This window comes from Engraulis encrasicolus, chromosome 19, assembly GCF_034702125.1.
Source record: "Engraulis encrasicolus isolate BLACKSEA-1 chromosome 19, IST_EnEncr_1.0, whole genome shotgun sequence".
NCBI lineage: Eukaryota > Metazoa > Chordata > Actinopteri > Clupeiformes > Engraulidae > Engraulis > Engraulis encrasicolus.
Genome location: NC_085875.1, coordinates 36,163,372 through 36,178,455, shown reverse-complemented (window position 1 = coordinate 36,178,455; position 15,084 = coordinate 36,163,372). Strand labels below are relative to the sequence as shown.

General features: G+C 44.6%; 1 protein-coding gene across 1 annotated transcript in view; it reads right to left on the bottom strand.

Annotated features, from left to right (window-relative positions):
- Positions 1–15,084, bottom strand: part of syne1b (spectrin repeat containing, nuclear envelope 1b) — a 204,358-nt gene that overhangs the window by 174,368 nt on the left and 14,906 nt on the right. The window contains exons 3-10 of the mRNA XM_063184266.1: positions 14,959–15,054; positions 13,746–13,829; positions 11,422–11,514; positions 10,656–10,840; positions 9,392–9,588; positions 6,825–6,937; positions 2,120–2,227; positions 866–1,003 (exon numbers count right to left, since the gene is read on the bottom strand). Coding sequence (XP_063040336.1) covers positions 866–1,003; positions 2,120–2,227; positions 6,825–6,937; positions 9,392–9,588; positions 10,656–10,840; positions 11,422–11,514; positions 13,746–13,829; positions 14,959–15,054 — 1,014 coding nt within the window. The remainder of the gene's footprint in view (positions 1–865; positions 1,004–2,119; positions 2,228–6,824; positions 6,938–9,391; positions 9,589–10,655; positions 10,841–11,421; positions 11,515–13,745; positions 13,830–14,958; positions 15,055–15,084) is intronic.

Below are 15,084 nucleotides of genomic sequence, written 5' to 3'. Positions count from 1 at the left end.
ACTTAACTAATTGCATTGAACACCAGTAGTTTTGTGCATGTGAGAGAAACATCTACTATTGACCAGTGATTTCTTAAAAGCATGTAAACGGCAATAAATTGATCAGTTTTTTTTAAAGCTTTTTTTTGCGAATTATTGGTTTCTTCATTGTGACCTGTACATGCGCCCATTGATTTTCATTCATACACAGCACTTTACAGTAGCATTTTGCTTCCTCTACAGTTACTGATGATGTGCTGCTTGGGTGATGGCTATTCAGAATGGGACTCTGTCCCCTCCCTGGTAACCTACTGCCCTGGTGCAGTGTTCCCCAATCTTTTTTGTCTTGTGTACCCCCAAGCCTTTTCGTTGTGCCATGAGTACCCCTTAAGTCAAGTTCTAGATTGTTTTCTCCATCTCAATGTAACTAAGCTCCATATATTTGTTTAAATTTCATTTTTCCCCCTGCAGTGTGCTCGCATACCCCTAGTGGTACACGTACCCCTGGTTGGGAAACACTGCCCTGGTGAATCATCATCATCACGGCCCAGTGTAAACGGACGTGGAGACAGTAACCCTGCTCTGTCACCTCAGATCAACTGGCCATGACAGCAATATGGGCAGGCAGCATGTGTGAGACTGTTCTCTCACTTTCACTTACTGTGTCTGACTGCCTGTCTGTCTGATGTGTTCTGCATATGTGTATGGCTTTTTGAAAGAGAGAGCGAGAGAGAGAGAGAGAGAGAGAGAGAGAGAGAGAGAGAGAGAGAGAGAGAGAGAGAGAGAGAGAGAAAGTGTGTGTGTGTGTGTGTGTGTGCGTGTGTGTGTGTGTGTGTGTGTGTGTGTGTGTGTGTGTGTGTGTGTGTGTGTGTGTGTGTGTGCTCACCCTGACGGCTACCCTCTCCCAGGCCTGTTTCACGAGGGCCTGGTCCACAGACAGCTTGCCGTCCCTGTGCACGGGCATCAGCAGCGACTCAGTCTGCCTCTTCTTCATCTCGTACTGCACACGGAAACCTTTAAACGCCTGTACAAATGAGGAACACATAAAAGCCAATAAGATCCATATTAACCACTCACCACCAAACATCAGGAAAGAGGGAAACTGTGTGTGAGTGACACAATGAAACATCACAGAAGAGCAACACTGTGCGTGACTCAAGTATTGCAGTAAACTGATACTTAAGTTAACATAAGTAAAATAGTTAGGTTTAAATGCATCTTGACACTTCTATGACTCATTTCATAATATGTGTTTTTCATATTATGTACAATGAGTACCTTACAGTACCATCAGGTGAATTGTGTCATACACTATCATCTCTGACTATTTTTCAATGTATATGGCTCAGTGTTACTGTTCCATGTTGTTAATGAATAGCAGCCGAATAAAGTCATGAATTTGTCTGTAATGACTGGTACTCTTGCCTCGGCTAGTGACACAGGCTCTCCTCTTTCGTGACTATCCACTACACTAATGATTGAGCTGCCTCAGCCCCAGGCCAGACTCTTGGCATGATGTGTAAGTGTTTTTATTTAAAAAATTAAAAAAATAAAATAATAATAACCCTTCTTTGCATCTGCACTTGCTGTTCTGTATATTTCCTGTGCACTTTGTATCTGCTAGTGATGTTGGCTATGATTGTGTCCTCGTTTGTAAGTTCCTTTGGTTATAAAGCGTCGCATTGCCAAATGTAATGTAATGTAATGTCACCAGGGCTTGACACTGGCACCTGCCAACCGGCCAAATGCTGGTAAAACTTGACTGCGGCTAGTAATACCGTCAGTGTCACTAGCCAATTTGGCTGGCAGCTTATTCCTTGGTATGACATGCAAATCATAGTACCCTATTTTGCCCGTATGAGTTGTTTGTATTTAAGTTCGAGAAAATCTCAGTAAGTCAGTTTCTGTTTGCTTGATATATTTCCATGTAGAAAGCTAAACCCTCATCTTGCTTCTGAGGTTAGACATACACTATCATGATAAAGAAAAAAAACTATATAAAAGTTGTGGCTAGTGAAACACCTGAATGGCTAGTGACTCGGGGAAAACCACTAGCCACAGTGGCCGGTGGGAGGAAAAGTTAATGTCAAGCCCTGAATGTAATGTAATGTAATTTGTCTCCAATGGTCTTCTGGCGTACCTGGTACTTATCTGCAAGGCTTCCCTCAGCCCCCTGCACCCTCAGGATGTCCCTCTCCAATTGGTCCAGCCAGTTCTTCAGGTCCCTCAGGACCCTCCTCTCCTCTCTCTGACGAGTAAAGACAGAGGGAAAGCGAGAAGAAGAGGGAGAAATAGAGAGTAAAGGATACGGGGAGGGAGGAAGAGAAAGAGACAGAGGGGCAGAAGAGGAGAGGGGCCGAGAGGGAGAGAGAGGTGAGGGATGTCACTTTTCCATCGTTTTGCTACGCTCGTTCACAGCTCAGCACAAGGGCCACTCCAATCACATCAAACACAGCACAAGGAGCAGTCAAGTGGCAAATCGAGAGACCGCACCATGACCAAGGTTCATAAATTATAGAAATAGACACAGAAAGTGAGTACAGACTGAAAACGACCTACAACATTTTGAATACTAAATAAAGACTGGCTCTCCACTTTCACATTGTGGCAATGGGAGTCATCATTGGAGCTTTGTATGCAGTTACACAACTTCGAGGTAACTCTAAACTAATGTGAAAAGAATAATGCGTGGTGTGGTGGGTGAGTGCTGTAAGAGGCATTACGTTAGCTTTTACAGTGTACTGTAACTAAAAGTAACATGTAATACAATGCAATATACATCATTGTACATACTTATCACTAACCCTGCTATCTATGGAGCCCAGTAGCCTAGTAAATATTAGGGATGTACCGAATCTTGGATTCAGTTTTGGATTTAGATGGATTCGGCCTTGTTGACGAGGTTCGGTTTCGGTGATCGGAGTAGGATTCGGAATTCAGTTTCGGACTCAGCCAAATCTTTAGCAGTGGATTCGGTATTTGGCTGAATCTTAAAAAAAATCAGGATTTGGTACATCCCTAGTACAGCATATATACTGTACCTATTGCTACAAATATCATTACACTGTACCTAATGAAGATGTTTTTTTCCCTCGGACCCTTAACCTAAATCAGTATTATGATAAGGACATACCTCAAACATAAGCTCTATATCCTGTGGATCAAACTGTCCAGGAGAGCACAACACACGGAGAGATGCAAACAACAACAGCAACAGTCCAGATATTAGCAGAGGGAGAGAGTCAGAAAAATAATGCAGAAATGCAGAAAGAAAAGAGCATGAGATGTGTCAGGATGATGACAGACCCTGACCCACTTTGCCACCAGCACCATCTTGGTTCTTATTTCCCCTCCCCGACTGGCTGCATCAGGGGTGGGAACAGTGTTGCCAGATTGGGCTGCTTCCCGCCCAATTGGGCTGCTTAGGATGGCCGTGTGCGGGTAAAAATGGCATTTATCAGAAAAACCTGCCCATTTTTTGCCATAGAAATCAATAGCATTGGGCAGAATTTTGTGCTTCTAGGCGGGTTTTGAACATTTTTTGGGCTGGAAATCATCAGCCTCATCTGGCAACCCTGGGTGGGGAACCTACTGTATGCCTCGAGGACCGCTGGTGGCCTTTAAGGCCGTCTTATCCGGCCCCCAATACAATTATGCAGTTTCACACAAAATAGGACATGTTTTGTTAACAAATCTTGAAAATTACACTTGCAATACAATACAATTTTCTGGGGACCTAATGAAGGTGGGGTCTGTTGAAAAGGTGGCCACCTTCAATATACTGTAGCCTAAAATGCAGGGCGAAATCCTGATTTGTGTTCATAGTACGGCCCTTGGGGGACTTTATAAAATAAAGTTGTCCTTCGAATGAAAAAGGTTCCTCACCCCTGGGCTACATCATCACCACACAAGCAGACTATGCCATCTCTACTGAGGTGGAGAAAGACATTAAACGCAGCCCCAACAGCAAGTGGACAATGACAGGGGTCGGATATGGTCTCATGTGGGATGTAATAATTCAAAAAAGTGGTAAACCTCCAAAGTCAGGGCTTTATGGCTGCATTTCAATGGCAAAAGTAATCCATATGACTTAATGTTTACCACTTACTGTAGATAGATTTAACACTCGTTGCTTAATTGCTACAGGGCTAACTTGGAATAACCCCTCACAAACTCAGCATAAGAAACACCCATTGAACCTTTAGATCAGGGGTGGGGAACCTAAGTCTAGAGGTCCGTTTACGGCCCTTAAGGCCGTTTTATCCGGACCAGGATATAATTTTAATGTTATGCAGCTTCACATGAAATATGACATATTTTGTAAAGGAATGTTGGAAATTACATTTGCAATACAATTAAGTTATATTCAGAGAACGTGGGGTCTGTTTTAAAGGTGGCTGCCTTCATTATAGGCCTAAAGTGCAGGGGCAAAACCTGGTTTGAATTCCTAATACGGGCCTTGGAGGACTTTTAAGGAATTTTAATTGACCCCTCTAATGAAAAAGGTTCCCCACCCCTGCTTTAGATGGAGATATCTTAGGTCTGGGACTACTAATGAGCAGCAGGTAGCGTAAAGGCACTGCTGTGGGCTCGTGGTGTTACTGGGTGTCTAGGCTTGTGAGATCATGACGTAGTCGTAGTGGCAGGAGGAGCGTTATAGGTAGCCAGGCCATTCCCTCCTAGTGGCGCAACACCTTCAGCTTTGCTTCTAGTCAGGCCAAGAGCAATACAAATATTGTTTCTGATCTCCCGAAAAATCGGGAACTCCTCCCATTTTGTCATGAAGCAAACAACCAGTAGCAAACCAAGGGAGGCGGGTCAACCATGTCATTTGGGAAATGTTAATTGTTATGCTCTTGGTCAGACTAAGTCTCTAAGAAATTTGAAAGTCGATGATAATCAGGCTACATTATGGGTGGCATGGTGGCAAAGCGAGAGCGTGCACAGCACTCAAAGCTCATGCTGGCTCCACAGAGCGACACAGAGCCCTTACCTGTAGCGTGGGGATAGAAAGAGCGAAAGTTGGAATGGAGCGAAGAACCAGCTACACACACGCAAACATACACACACAGACACACGACACATACGACACGCACATACACACATGGACATGAAACAGGGTGAGAAAGAGATGAGAGATGGAGTGAGTGAGCATAGTGACACAAATGAAGCAGTGTGGCCTATTGTGGAGATAGCATCTTTAGCTCCGATGGTTTCACTGCAAGGTGGAATCTGGCATATTGGCGTAAGCAACCAAAGCATCAGCACACAAAAGCAATACACATATACAAAAGCTGCACATCGGTACAATAACATTAATGCAGAGGTGTACATAGTACTAGTGTGATCCACTGGTCTACTGTCATTATTTCAAATTATGGAGAGTAAGCAGGGCTGGAGTGGGGGAGAAATAGGGCCCGGGTACTTTTGGCTTAAAGGGGCCCTCATAATTAGAGGTGCAGAAATGACTCACCGGTAGGTACCACACACTTGTGGGCCCCTATTTTCAGAAATGTTTTTTTTTTTTTTTAAATCACTTCCAATTCCACCAGGAAATGCCTGCTATGCCAAATGGCCAGTCTAGCCCTGAGAGTAAGAGAGGTCCATACGGCATGTGTTGGCCTGCTTCTCACTGGTGCTTTAATGAGTGACTGGAGCCACGTTCTCAGTCCCACCATGTGCACCATGACGAGACATGACGAAAAAGTGACCACATGTCTGTCTGCCCAGATGGGTACAATGAATAACGTGCCATTGTCTTTTTCTAGGACTGGATAGCGACTCAATGTTGAAACATTCTTGACATACAAACCACATTGTTTTCTGACCCCGGGCTATTAAAAATCCTCCAGCATGAGTTGATCAATTTTTTTCATACTGAGTCATACTTGTTGTCTTTAAGCTGGCACCACTGTAAATGTGACAGAAATTCTAGGAGGATAACTGTTCTTAAGATAATAGATAATTAATATGTAATCTTACATTGTCTTAAAGGGGTATGCCACTATTATGGGGCTTAATACAGTTAACATCGTTGGCCAGGGTTTATAAAGGTGGTAAAGTGTCTTATTTTTCATGTTAGGCGTTGTCTTGCTTTAAGACAAGTTAAAAGAGGTATTATGCAGCTAAGCAAGTGAAAGTCAATGGATCAGTGTAGCATGTGTGATCCATTGACTCTCATTAGCTTAGATACTGTCTGTATGAGCACTGTCTATGTCCATACTGTCTTAAGTCCATGTATAAGTACTGTCTATTTCTATACTGTCTATGTCCTTACCTAGATTAGTCTATGTCTGTATGGGAAAGCAAGAAATGTAATTTCAAATTCTTTGTATGACCAGTGCATGTAAAGAAATTGACAATAAACCTACTTGACTTGACTTGACTACTTACTCCCTCCTTAAAATAAGACAACGCCTAACATGAAAAATAAGACACTTTGCCACCTTTATAAACCCAGGGCAACGGTATTAACCGTATTCAGCCCCAACATAGTGGCCTACCCCTTTAACACTCCATTTTAGCAACTACATACAGTAATGTTTTCAGCAACATTTAAAAGCTTACATACTGCTTGGGGAGAAATTGCTCAACACAGCTTGCCCAATGGTCAAATCCCCCAGGAGGGGCTGCCCCATTTAGTTGAACACATTCATGCTATAATTAGCGTCGACTAATAGGTTGCAATAGCATATTGTCCACATCATCATGCACACGACCACACTGCCGACCGAGTGATGACAAAACACTGATGGATGTTGGAGGGGCGTGATGTCGAGAGTGAGGCAGATGGTGTGAGCCAATGGGATGAGGGATGCGGAGGGATGCGGAGGGATGCTGGGTACCTCCTCTGGTTGCTGGCCATCTGTGTGTGACTGGTGGGGGTCCGGGTAATGCTTCAGGAACTGGGCCACGTAGGTCATGATGGACTTCTCGTCAGGCTTATCCACATCCACATCTGGGGGAGGGGAAAACAGAGACATCAGCTTTGGTCCAAATGGGCGTAGCATAACAAAGAAGAAAACATGCCCATCCGTCGCAAATGACTTTTGGGTGCAGGACTAGCAAAGTCACATGAAAAATGAAAATAAAGTCCGCACACCAAGCAGACATGTCTGATGAAAGGCAGGATGCCCGAAACGTCACATTAAAATAACAGAAACGGGAGCTTGGTGTGCAGACTTTATTTTAATTTTGCCAAATGGGCGTAGCGTAGCCCCATAATGCAAGCTGCTCCACCAGTGGAACGCTGTAATAGTCATTGAGTGTGTTTCCTACTACAGTACTGCATTCCTATGACACAACACAGGGCCTTTATTAATGCACTACGACTTTGTCATTGCCATTCTGGTAACAGCAAATTTAACACCGTGCCTTGATGGGCTTCGAGTAGTAGGCTGATGTCTGTGTTACACATGTTAACATGTAAGATGATACATTTCTTTGTTCTTCAACTGAGCGTTCAAAACACATCACTCCAGCACAGCCTTTAAGATATACACACGCATGCACATCTGTAGAGATTTCCGAAATGCAAATGCAAAAGGTAATACGACTAAACTTCACTGGTTACTATGGGCGCAAGTTTGTTACTTCATCACTGAGTAATCATCAGGTTTTGTACTCCAACAAATTCTAAGCATCTTGAAATGTGACAACCCATATTAGCAGAAGATCAACCCTCCAGGTTAAAAATGAGTGAAGTCATTAGCAAATGTCAAAGCAAATGAGGCGAACCCAAGGGCTACACTTTTGTCTACACAAGATCAAGATGTGATGCTTGTACAGCGACAGAAAACAGTTCACTGCACTATCCAGGGCAAACAGACTTTGCTGAAATCCATCTAGCCATCTAGTAAATGCATGCTGAAAATGAGCCTTGACAAAATCAGGGAGGCAGACCCTGACAAATGTATTGTTCATTTCTGAGTCATTAACTTGACGGTTACTGCAACAAATCATTACCATGGCGACAAGCTTGGCTTGTTGCTCCAACTGATGGGGAAGCGAAACCTGACATAATCTTTCATCGGACTACAGGCTTAGCTGTTCACCTAATAGCCACTGAAAGCTGTTTTGGATGCACATCTATGCACTCTGTGTGTGTGTGCGCACAGTCTGTGTGTGTGTGTGTGTGTGTGTGTGTGTGTGTGTGTGTGTGTGTGTGTGTGTGTGTGTGTGTGTGTGTGTGTGTGTGTGTGTGTGTGTGTGTGTGTGTGTGTGTGTGTGTGTGTGTGTGTGTGTGTGTGTGTGTGTGTGACAAGCTCTGCATGTGAGTGTGTGTGTGTGTGAGCACACGAGTCTGTGCGTGCATGTGAGAGAGAGAGAGAGAGAGAGAGAGAGAGAGAGAGAGAGAGAGAGAGAGAGAGAGAAACACAGAGAGAGAGAGAGAGCATGCTGGTGAACTACAGACTGAGCTACTCTACTCATCTAATAGCCACTGTCTGTCTGTCACAAGGACTCCGACACAGATGCAAAACAAATCCCATCCCGGGGCGCCCGTGATGATGCTGCTTCTGCTGACCCTCTGCTTCTAGAACAGCCTAAACTCAGCCTGGTTCTCAGTCGCCATGGCAGCACCGTGGCAGCTCATTATGGGATGCCAGGGGCTCAGCTCCACTCTGGCTCCGGTTCCCTATGCAGGCTGGCCTACTAAAAGCAGGAGGGAACCACACACAAAAACACACAAACACAGACACACAAACCCATGTATGCATACGATACACACATTGCGCACACACACAGTCAAACACGAGCACGTACAAGTACACTCGTACGGCAACAGGCAACTATGGCTTGCATGCTCTCTCTCTCTCTCTCTCTCTCTCTCTCTCTCTCTCTCTCTCTCTCTCTCTCTCTCTCTCTCTCTCTCTCTCTCTCTCTCTCTCTCTCTCTCTCTCTCTCTCTCTCTCTCTCTGCACTAATGAGGCCTGAGCACTTTGATCCTTGACATAATTGTGCAGTTGTCTGCTGGCAATGTTTTTAGCCCCCAGAAGCCCGTTGCCAATAAAACAAGGGGCCATTCAGTAAATAAAACCATTCACATAACTTGACCAGGGCAGCAAACCTGCTCTGCTCAGCTAATGTAGGGCAGAATTTTCCACTGAATCTGACAGCCTGACACATCAGGGAAAAAAAGAAGTAACCACTGGGTAAAGGACAGAAAAATTAATACACAAATCACTGACATTTCTTCTGATAGACGAAAAATAGAGAACGTGACAGGCCAGAAAAAAAGGTAGCAATGCCGGATAAAAAAAGAGCAAAAGAAAGCCAAGAAAAGATGAAAAAAGCAAGAAAAAGTGAAAGGATGTGAGAAGATAAAGAGAACAGAATAAAGTGACAGAGAAATAAGAAAAGAAAAAGAGCAAGACATACGGGAGAGGAAGTGAGGAGAAGTTCTGTACTGCACCTTCAGGATCTAGCAGGCGTGGGATTCCGAGCTCGGTCTCGGCCAATGAGAATGCCTCCTCCAGGTTCTGGCGGTTGCCCCTTCTGCGCACCAGCTCCATGTCCACCAGGTCGGGCCGTATGGAGTAGATGACCGAGTGGAACGCGGCGCCGCTCCGCCAGCTCGGCCCAAAGTCCCTCACCTCCACACCCAGACGGCTGCGCAGGAGAAACAAACATTAAGGGAAGTCATTGGAGATTCATTCTATTTTATTTGAAGTTTATTTAGCAGGGACAATGCAGTGCACATTATTACAAACATGACAAGGCAAGGCCATGACACAGCTTGCAGATGTGAATACATAAAAGGTTTATAGCTAGATAGCTAATTTGCAACCACAGTCCCTTATCAAGCTAACTATTCTAATAAAATACACAAATCACCAGTAAGCGGTTACGGCGTCAGACTTGTAGCCCAAAGGTTGCCAGTTCGACTCCCATCCTGACCCACCAGGTTGGTGGGGGGGGGGGAGTAATTATCCAGTGCTCTCCCCCATCCTCCTCCATGACTGAGATACCCTGAGCATGGTACCGTCCTGCCACACTGCTCCCTTGTGGTGCCATTGGGGGCTGCCCCTTGCACGAGTGAGGCGTGAGGCATAAATGCAATTTCGTGTGGAGTGCTGTGTCACAATGACAATGGGAGTTGGAGTTTCCCAGTTGGGCTTTCACTGTCTTTCATGTGGTTACACTTCACACTGGCGTCATACGCATGGCATGACAGTGTCATAATAGTGTCAAAACCGTGCCATGACAGTCATGAGCGACTCATAAACATGATGTCAATGTCAAAATTGTTTAATGGTCATGAAAAGTTGACATTGTTAGGGTTGTCTTTGCACCCATCTGAAGGTGTGAGGTGTGAGTCTATACGTACTGTATACTGTATGAGTGTCTTTTAAAACGTACTTGCTGACGGTGTGTGTGTGTGTGTGTGTGTGTGTGTGTGTGTGTGTGTGTGTGTGTGTGTGTGTGTGTGTGTGTGTGTGTGTGTGTGTGTGTGTGTGTGTGTCTCTGTGTGTGTGTATTATATCGTACTTGGCGGCTGTGCACTGCACCCATCTGAGCAGGGCCCTCTTGGTGTGTGTGTGTGTGTGTGTGTGTGTGTGTGTGTGTGTGTGTGTGTGTGTGTGTGTGTGTGTGTGTGTGTGTGTGTGTGTGTGTGTGTGTGTGTGTGTGTGTGTGTGTGTGTGTGTGTGTGTGTGAGAGTGTGTATTATATCCTACTTGGCAGCGGTGCACTGCACCCATCGGAGCAGGGCCCTCTTGGCGCTGCCCTGGAACTTGGTGACCTTGGTGACCTTGCGCTTCATGGGGGGGCTGCCGGTCTCCGTGCTGGCCATGCTCTCCACAGACGAGGCGCTGGAGGACAGGGCCTGGAGCGCCGGCAGGTTACTGGTCAGCTCCTCAATCTGATGAGCACACGGGAGAGGAAAAAGAAACACACCAGCCATGAGACAGGGCAGCCAGGGGAGAACAACATGGAGGCGTTCTATGTATAAGTTTCGTAACAGCTCAGTTTTACTTGGGATCTTTGCATTAGATTTCTGTGTCTAATAGTGTTGTAATTAGACTACATTGTGCATGTTGCACTGACAACTGAGATGCTTTCAACATTGCTTCCATATCCACTACATTTACATGATGTTTTTAATTCACAATTAATAATTCAGAATTAAATTGTTGCATCGAGGTTACTTTGATCTTTCCTTCAATTCCGAATTAGAGGTGTTTACATGACATTTTCATAGCGGAATTAAGCTTTATTCAGAATTAAAGTCAGTTAATTCCAAATTAAATGTCTCATGCAAACATAGCAATTGTAGGGTTTACATTGCACATCTGTATAGTGGCAGTAAAATGCATTCTGGTCTGCTAAACAACAATGAAAAAAGCACAGCCTGCTGCAGGGTAGAAAACAATTTCTGTTCTACTACAAATGCATGGTGAAAAACGTAGAGTGCGCTAGTTCTCTCGGGGTCGTAGCATTCACCTGGAAATAGAGGATGATGGTCCATATCAGGCCCAGGCAGATAGATGGCCTCCCGTCAGCAATATCCGTGGCATTGATGTTGACTAATTTGATCTGGGACCAGAAAAGACATGGAAAAAGCCAGCGTGAAAAAAGGTAAGCTAATACGCAACGATTACCGGACAGCCTCAGGTCCAAGGGCATGCTCTATGTCCCCCACACCACCATGAGTCACCAGCTCCTTGTGGGGCCACACCACACCACACGGTCACCTCCCCCGAGGTCGCGTCTGTGATTCAAACTCTGTCGACCCTTGCGGCGGCCTTCTCACAGGCAGCAATCTCAGCCGGTGGTGTGGTGTGGTGTGGTGTGGTGTGGTGTGGTGTGTGGTGTGGTGCAGCAAGCCAGTGAGTTATTTTAGCAATGACAATGCATTAGCAGGCTGAGCGAGAAGTGCAAAGGCACAGGAGATGGAGCGACCTGTTTTCTTGTCGCCAGCAAATCAACTGCTACTGAATATATATACACCCCTCCTGCCAATTCCTGGCTCCTTTTGCGAGGGTGGAGTTGCTTGTGGAGCTCGTTCAAGAGAGAGCTGTAGGCACTGCAGCCTGCCAAGCAGCGTACGGTCCAGCTGGGGTGGGATTCAATGCATTCGTGTTATGCTTTGGGATGGGAGCACGAGACAAGATGCATTCCTTTTGCACATCATTAGTTCATTTCAGTATGCAATCATTTCATTCATGTTTATTTAGTCGATCAATCATCCAGATGACATTATAATCTTCAGCAATGTGTTAAAAGCTTAATGATGGCTATCAGTCAATGCTATCAGCCTTATCAATAGATAAAATATAATCATTCAGGCATGCCTCTGTAAGCATTCCACGATACCCTCAATTAACCATTCAGCAATATGCCTTTCATTCGCATGACCCCAGTAAGATGAATTGCACTGACAGTGACATTACGGGCATCAGGGCTTAATCTAGTCCTTAAGGTCAAATACAACTGAGCTGCATCACACGCATCATTCAACCACTCACTGGGAATGTCAATGTGTTAATAAGTGAATATATGCAATGCATCAGTCCAAACGAACAGCTGATTCAAATGAATGCAGTCAGCAGCAGCAGCAGGAGCACAAGCAAGGGGACATGATGTCAACAATACTGACCGGAGATCCTCTGTACACTGACTGAAGCAGGGGAAGATAGTGGGCGGAGTTACAGGGACACAGGAAGTGATGACACATTAGTAAAAGCTCTGCACTAAGCAACAACTATAAAATGGGAAACATTGCCATAGCACAGCCAAGCTCATAGCAAATACAACGTGAATGTAAGAGGAAACTTCATACAAACTGAATTATAACGCTATTATTATTAAACACCTGGTGCAGGCTACAGTGGGATTTTCAGATTATACAAAAAAATACTGTACACACATCTGATCCTCCATCCTACGGAAGACTAAAGAGAAATATGTAATGTGTCTGCAAATTGAAAATTCAAGTTTGAAAAAAAAAATGCAGAATAAACTCAAGGTACATAAGAAAGAAATTTAAAAAGACCCTCGTCAGTTATGGACTTCAGATGCTTCAGTGCACTATGGCGGCCCAAATCAAGGGGAGAAAAATACAGATATTGTTAACATAAAAGGCACGACATCTTCACCTCCACATTGATAGAAACAAGTGCAGGAAAAACCTGCTCAGTAGCTCCACCAATGGGTTCTTTCTAATATGCGGACTCGGCCTGTGCTTGTGGCCTCACGTCTCGTTGACACCCAGTCTCCGAGGAGAAAACTCCCAGCTGTCAGCCTGGCCACAATTACTTTTGGGGGACTATTCATCATTCACCATCTCGATTCCAAAAGAAAAAATGACATTAGAATTGCGCTTTTGCGAGATATTGAAATACAATTCTCTCGTCAGTGACGTCATCACGAGGTCACAAGCAGGCAAGTGAGCAAGGGAGGACGGGAGACCACATATTATTAGACAGAACCCAAATATGTATGCAGTGATAGAAACCCAGGTCTGAGCCAATAGAAACAGCCAGTAGCCAGTAGGGCTGCACAATACAGTATATCGAAAATGCACAGCAAATTTGGTGAAAAGGTTAAAAAAAAAGGTATTAAAAAGGTTGACTGTATATAAGCCATGGTTTTCCTAACAAAAATAATGTTGGAAATAAAACATTGCTGTCAGTTGTTTTATACACGATAAAGTGAAGAATGGCAAGTAGAGGGGGGGAAATAAGTGTATATGTATATATTAAATATCGCGAGTAATATCGATGCATCATGCAGCCCTAGTGGCCATGAGCATGGCCCGTCCTTACCCTCCGTCCCTCTAGGAACTTGAGTGCGGTGCCGATGTTGGACACCCAGTGGATCCTCTTCAACTGCCGCCCCTGCTCACATGGCTGACAAGAAACATCCCCCATTAGACTCAATTACACACAATCTACATTGATATTACATATCCCCCATTAGACTCAATTACACACAATCTACATTAGTGGTGTGGATCGGCACTGTCCTCACGATCCGATTCGATCACGATTCGGGAAGTAGCGATTCGATTCGATTCTATGCGATCCGATCCAATCCGATTCAATTCTACAATGCATTGCAATGCATTACATTTCTACTGAAAGCAAAGCAAATGTTTAATCAGTCATGATGAGGCAATACAAGTAGTCAGATACTGAGCCACAATTTATTGGCTGTTTTCTGTATCAGTCTGTATCAGTCTTGCAATGTTTTGAAGTGCTTTTATTTAATGTAACATTCATTTGCTCCCGAAATATCCATGGAAGTAATTGAAACTTTAAAAAAATGCCGGATCGATTCTGGAACTTGCCGGATCGATTCTGGATCGTCCATGCCGCGCATTGGATTGGATCGCCGGATCGATTATTGTTGACACCACTAATCTACATTGATATTACATATCCCCCATTAGACTCCACACAATCTACATTGGTATTACATTACTGTGCATTGTACATTGATAAACATTACTTGGACCGTACTGTTGGCAAAACGTCTCTTGCATTGTCTACCTGGGAGGGTGTCTATGTCCCCAGTCCATTGGTCCCACATCACCAAGACTTTTAACATGATTTTTTTGGCCCATTGGTCCCACAGCCCATTGGTCCCCCAGCTTATACCTGCTGGCCCATGTTCCCACATTTCTAATAATTTATTCAAATTTAGGCCCTATGTCCCATGGCGGGGAGAAAGGCATGTTCTCTTAGTTTACTCGGAAATGTGGGAACATGGAGCAGCAAGAATAAGCTGTGGGACCAATGGGCTGTGGGAACATAGAGCTAGCTGACCCCATCTAGCTAATCATTTACAGACATTTCTGCAATGTGAAACAATGTTGGTAACATTTGTGAATGGGCAGCATGGATTCTGGAAAGGAACTACTAAAAACATTACACGCTGCACCTTTATGGTCTCACTGCACAAGTCTAGCACAAACTCTGCATGGAACAGATGTAAAGGAAATGCCAAATACAGCTACAATAGTAGGCAGACACTCACTAATCTCTGTCCTGACAGCACCTCCAGCAAGGCCAGCAGCTTCACCCCATCCTTGATGTCCTCAAAGAGGTCATTGATCTTCTGCGGGGGCTTGCACTGTAAGAAACAGACAAAGGGAAACATCAG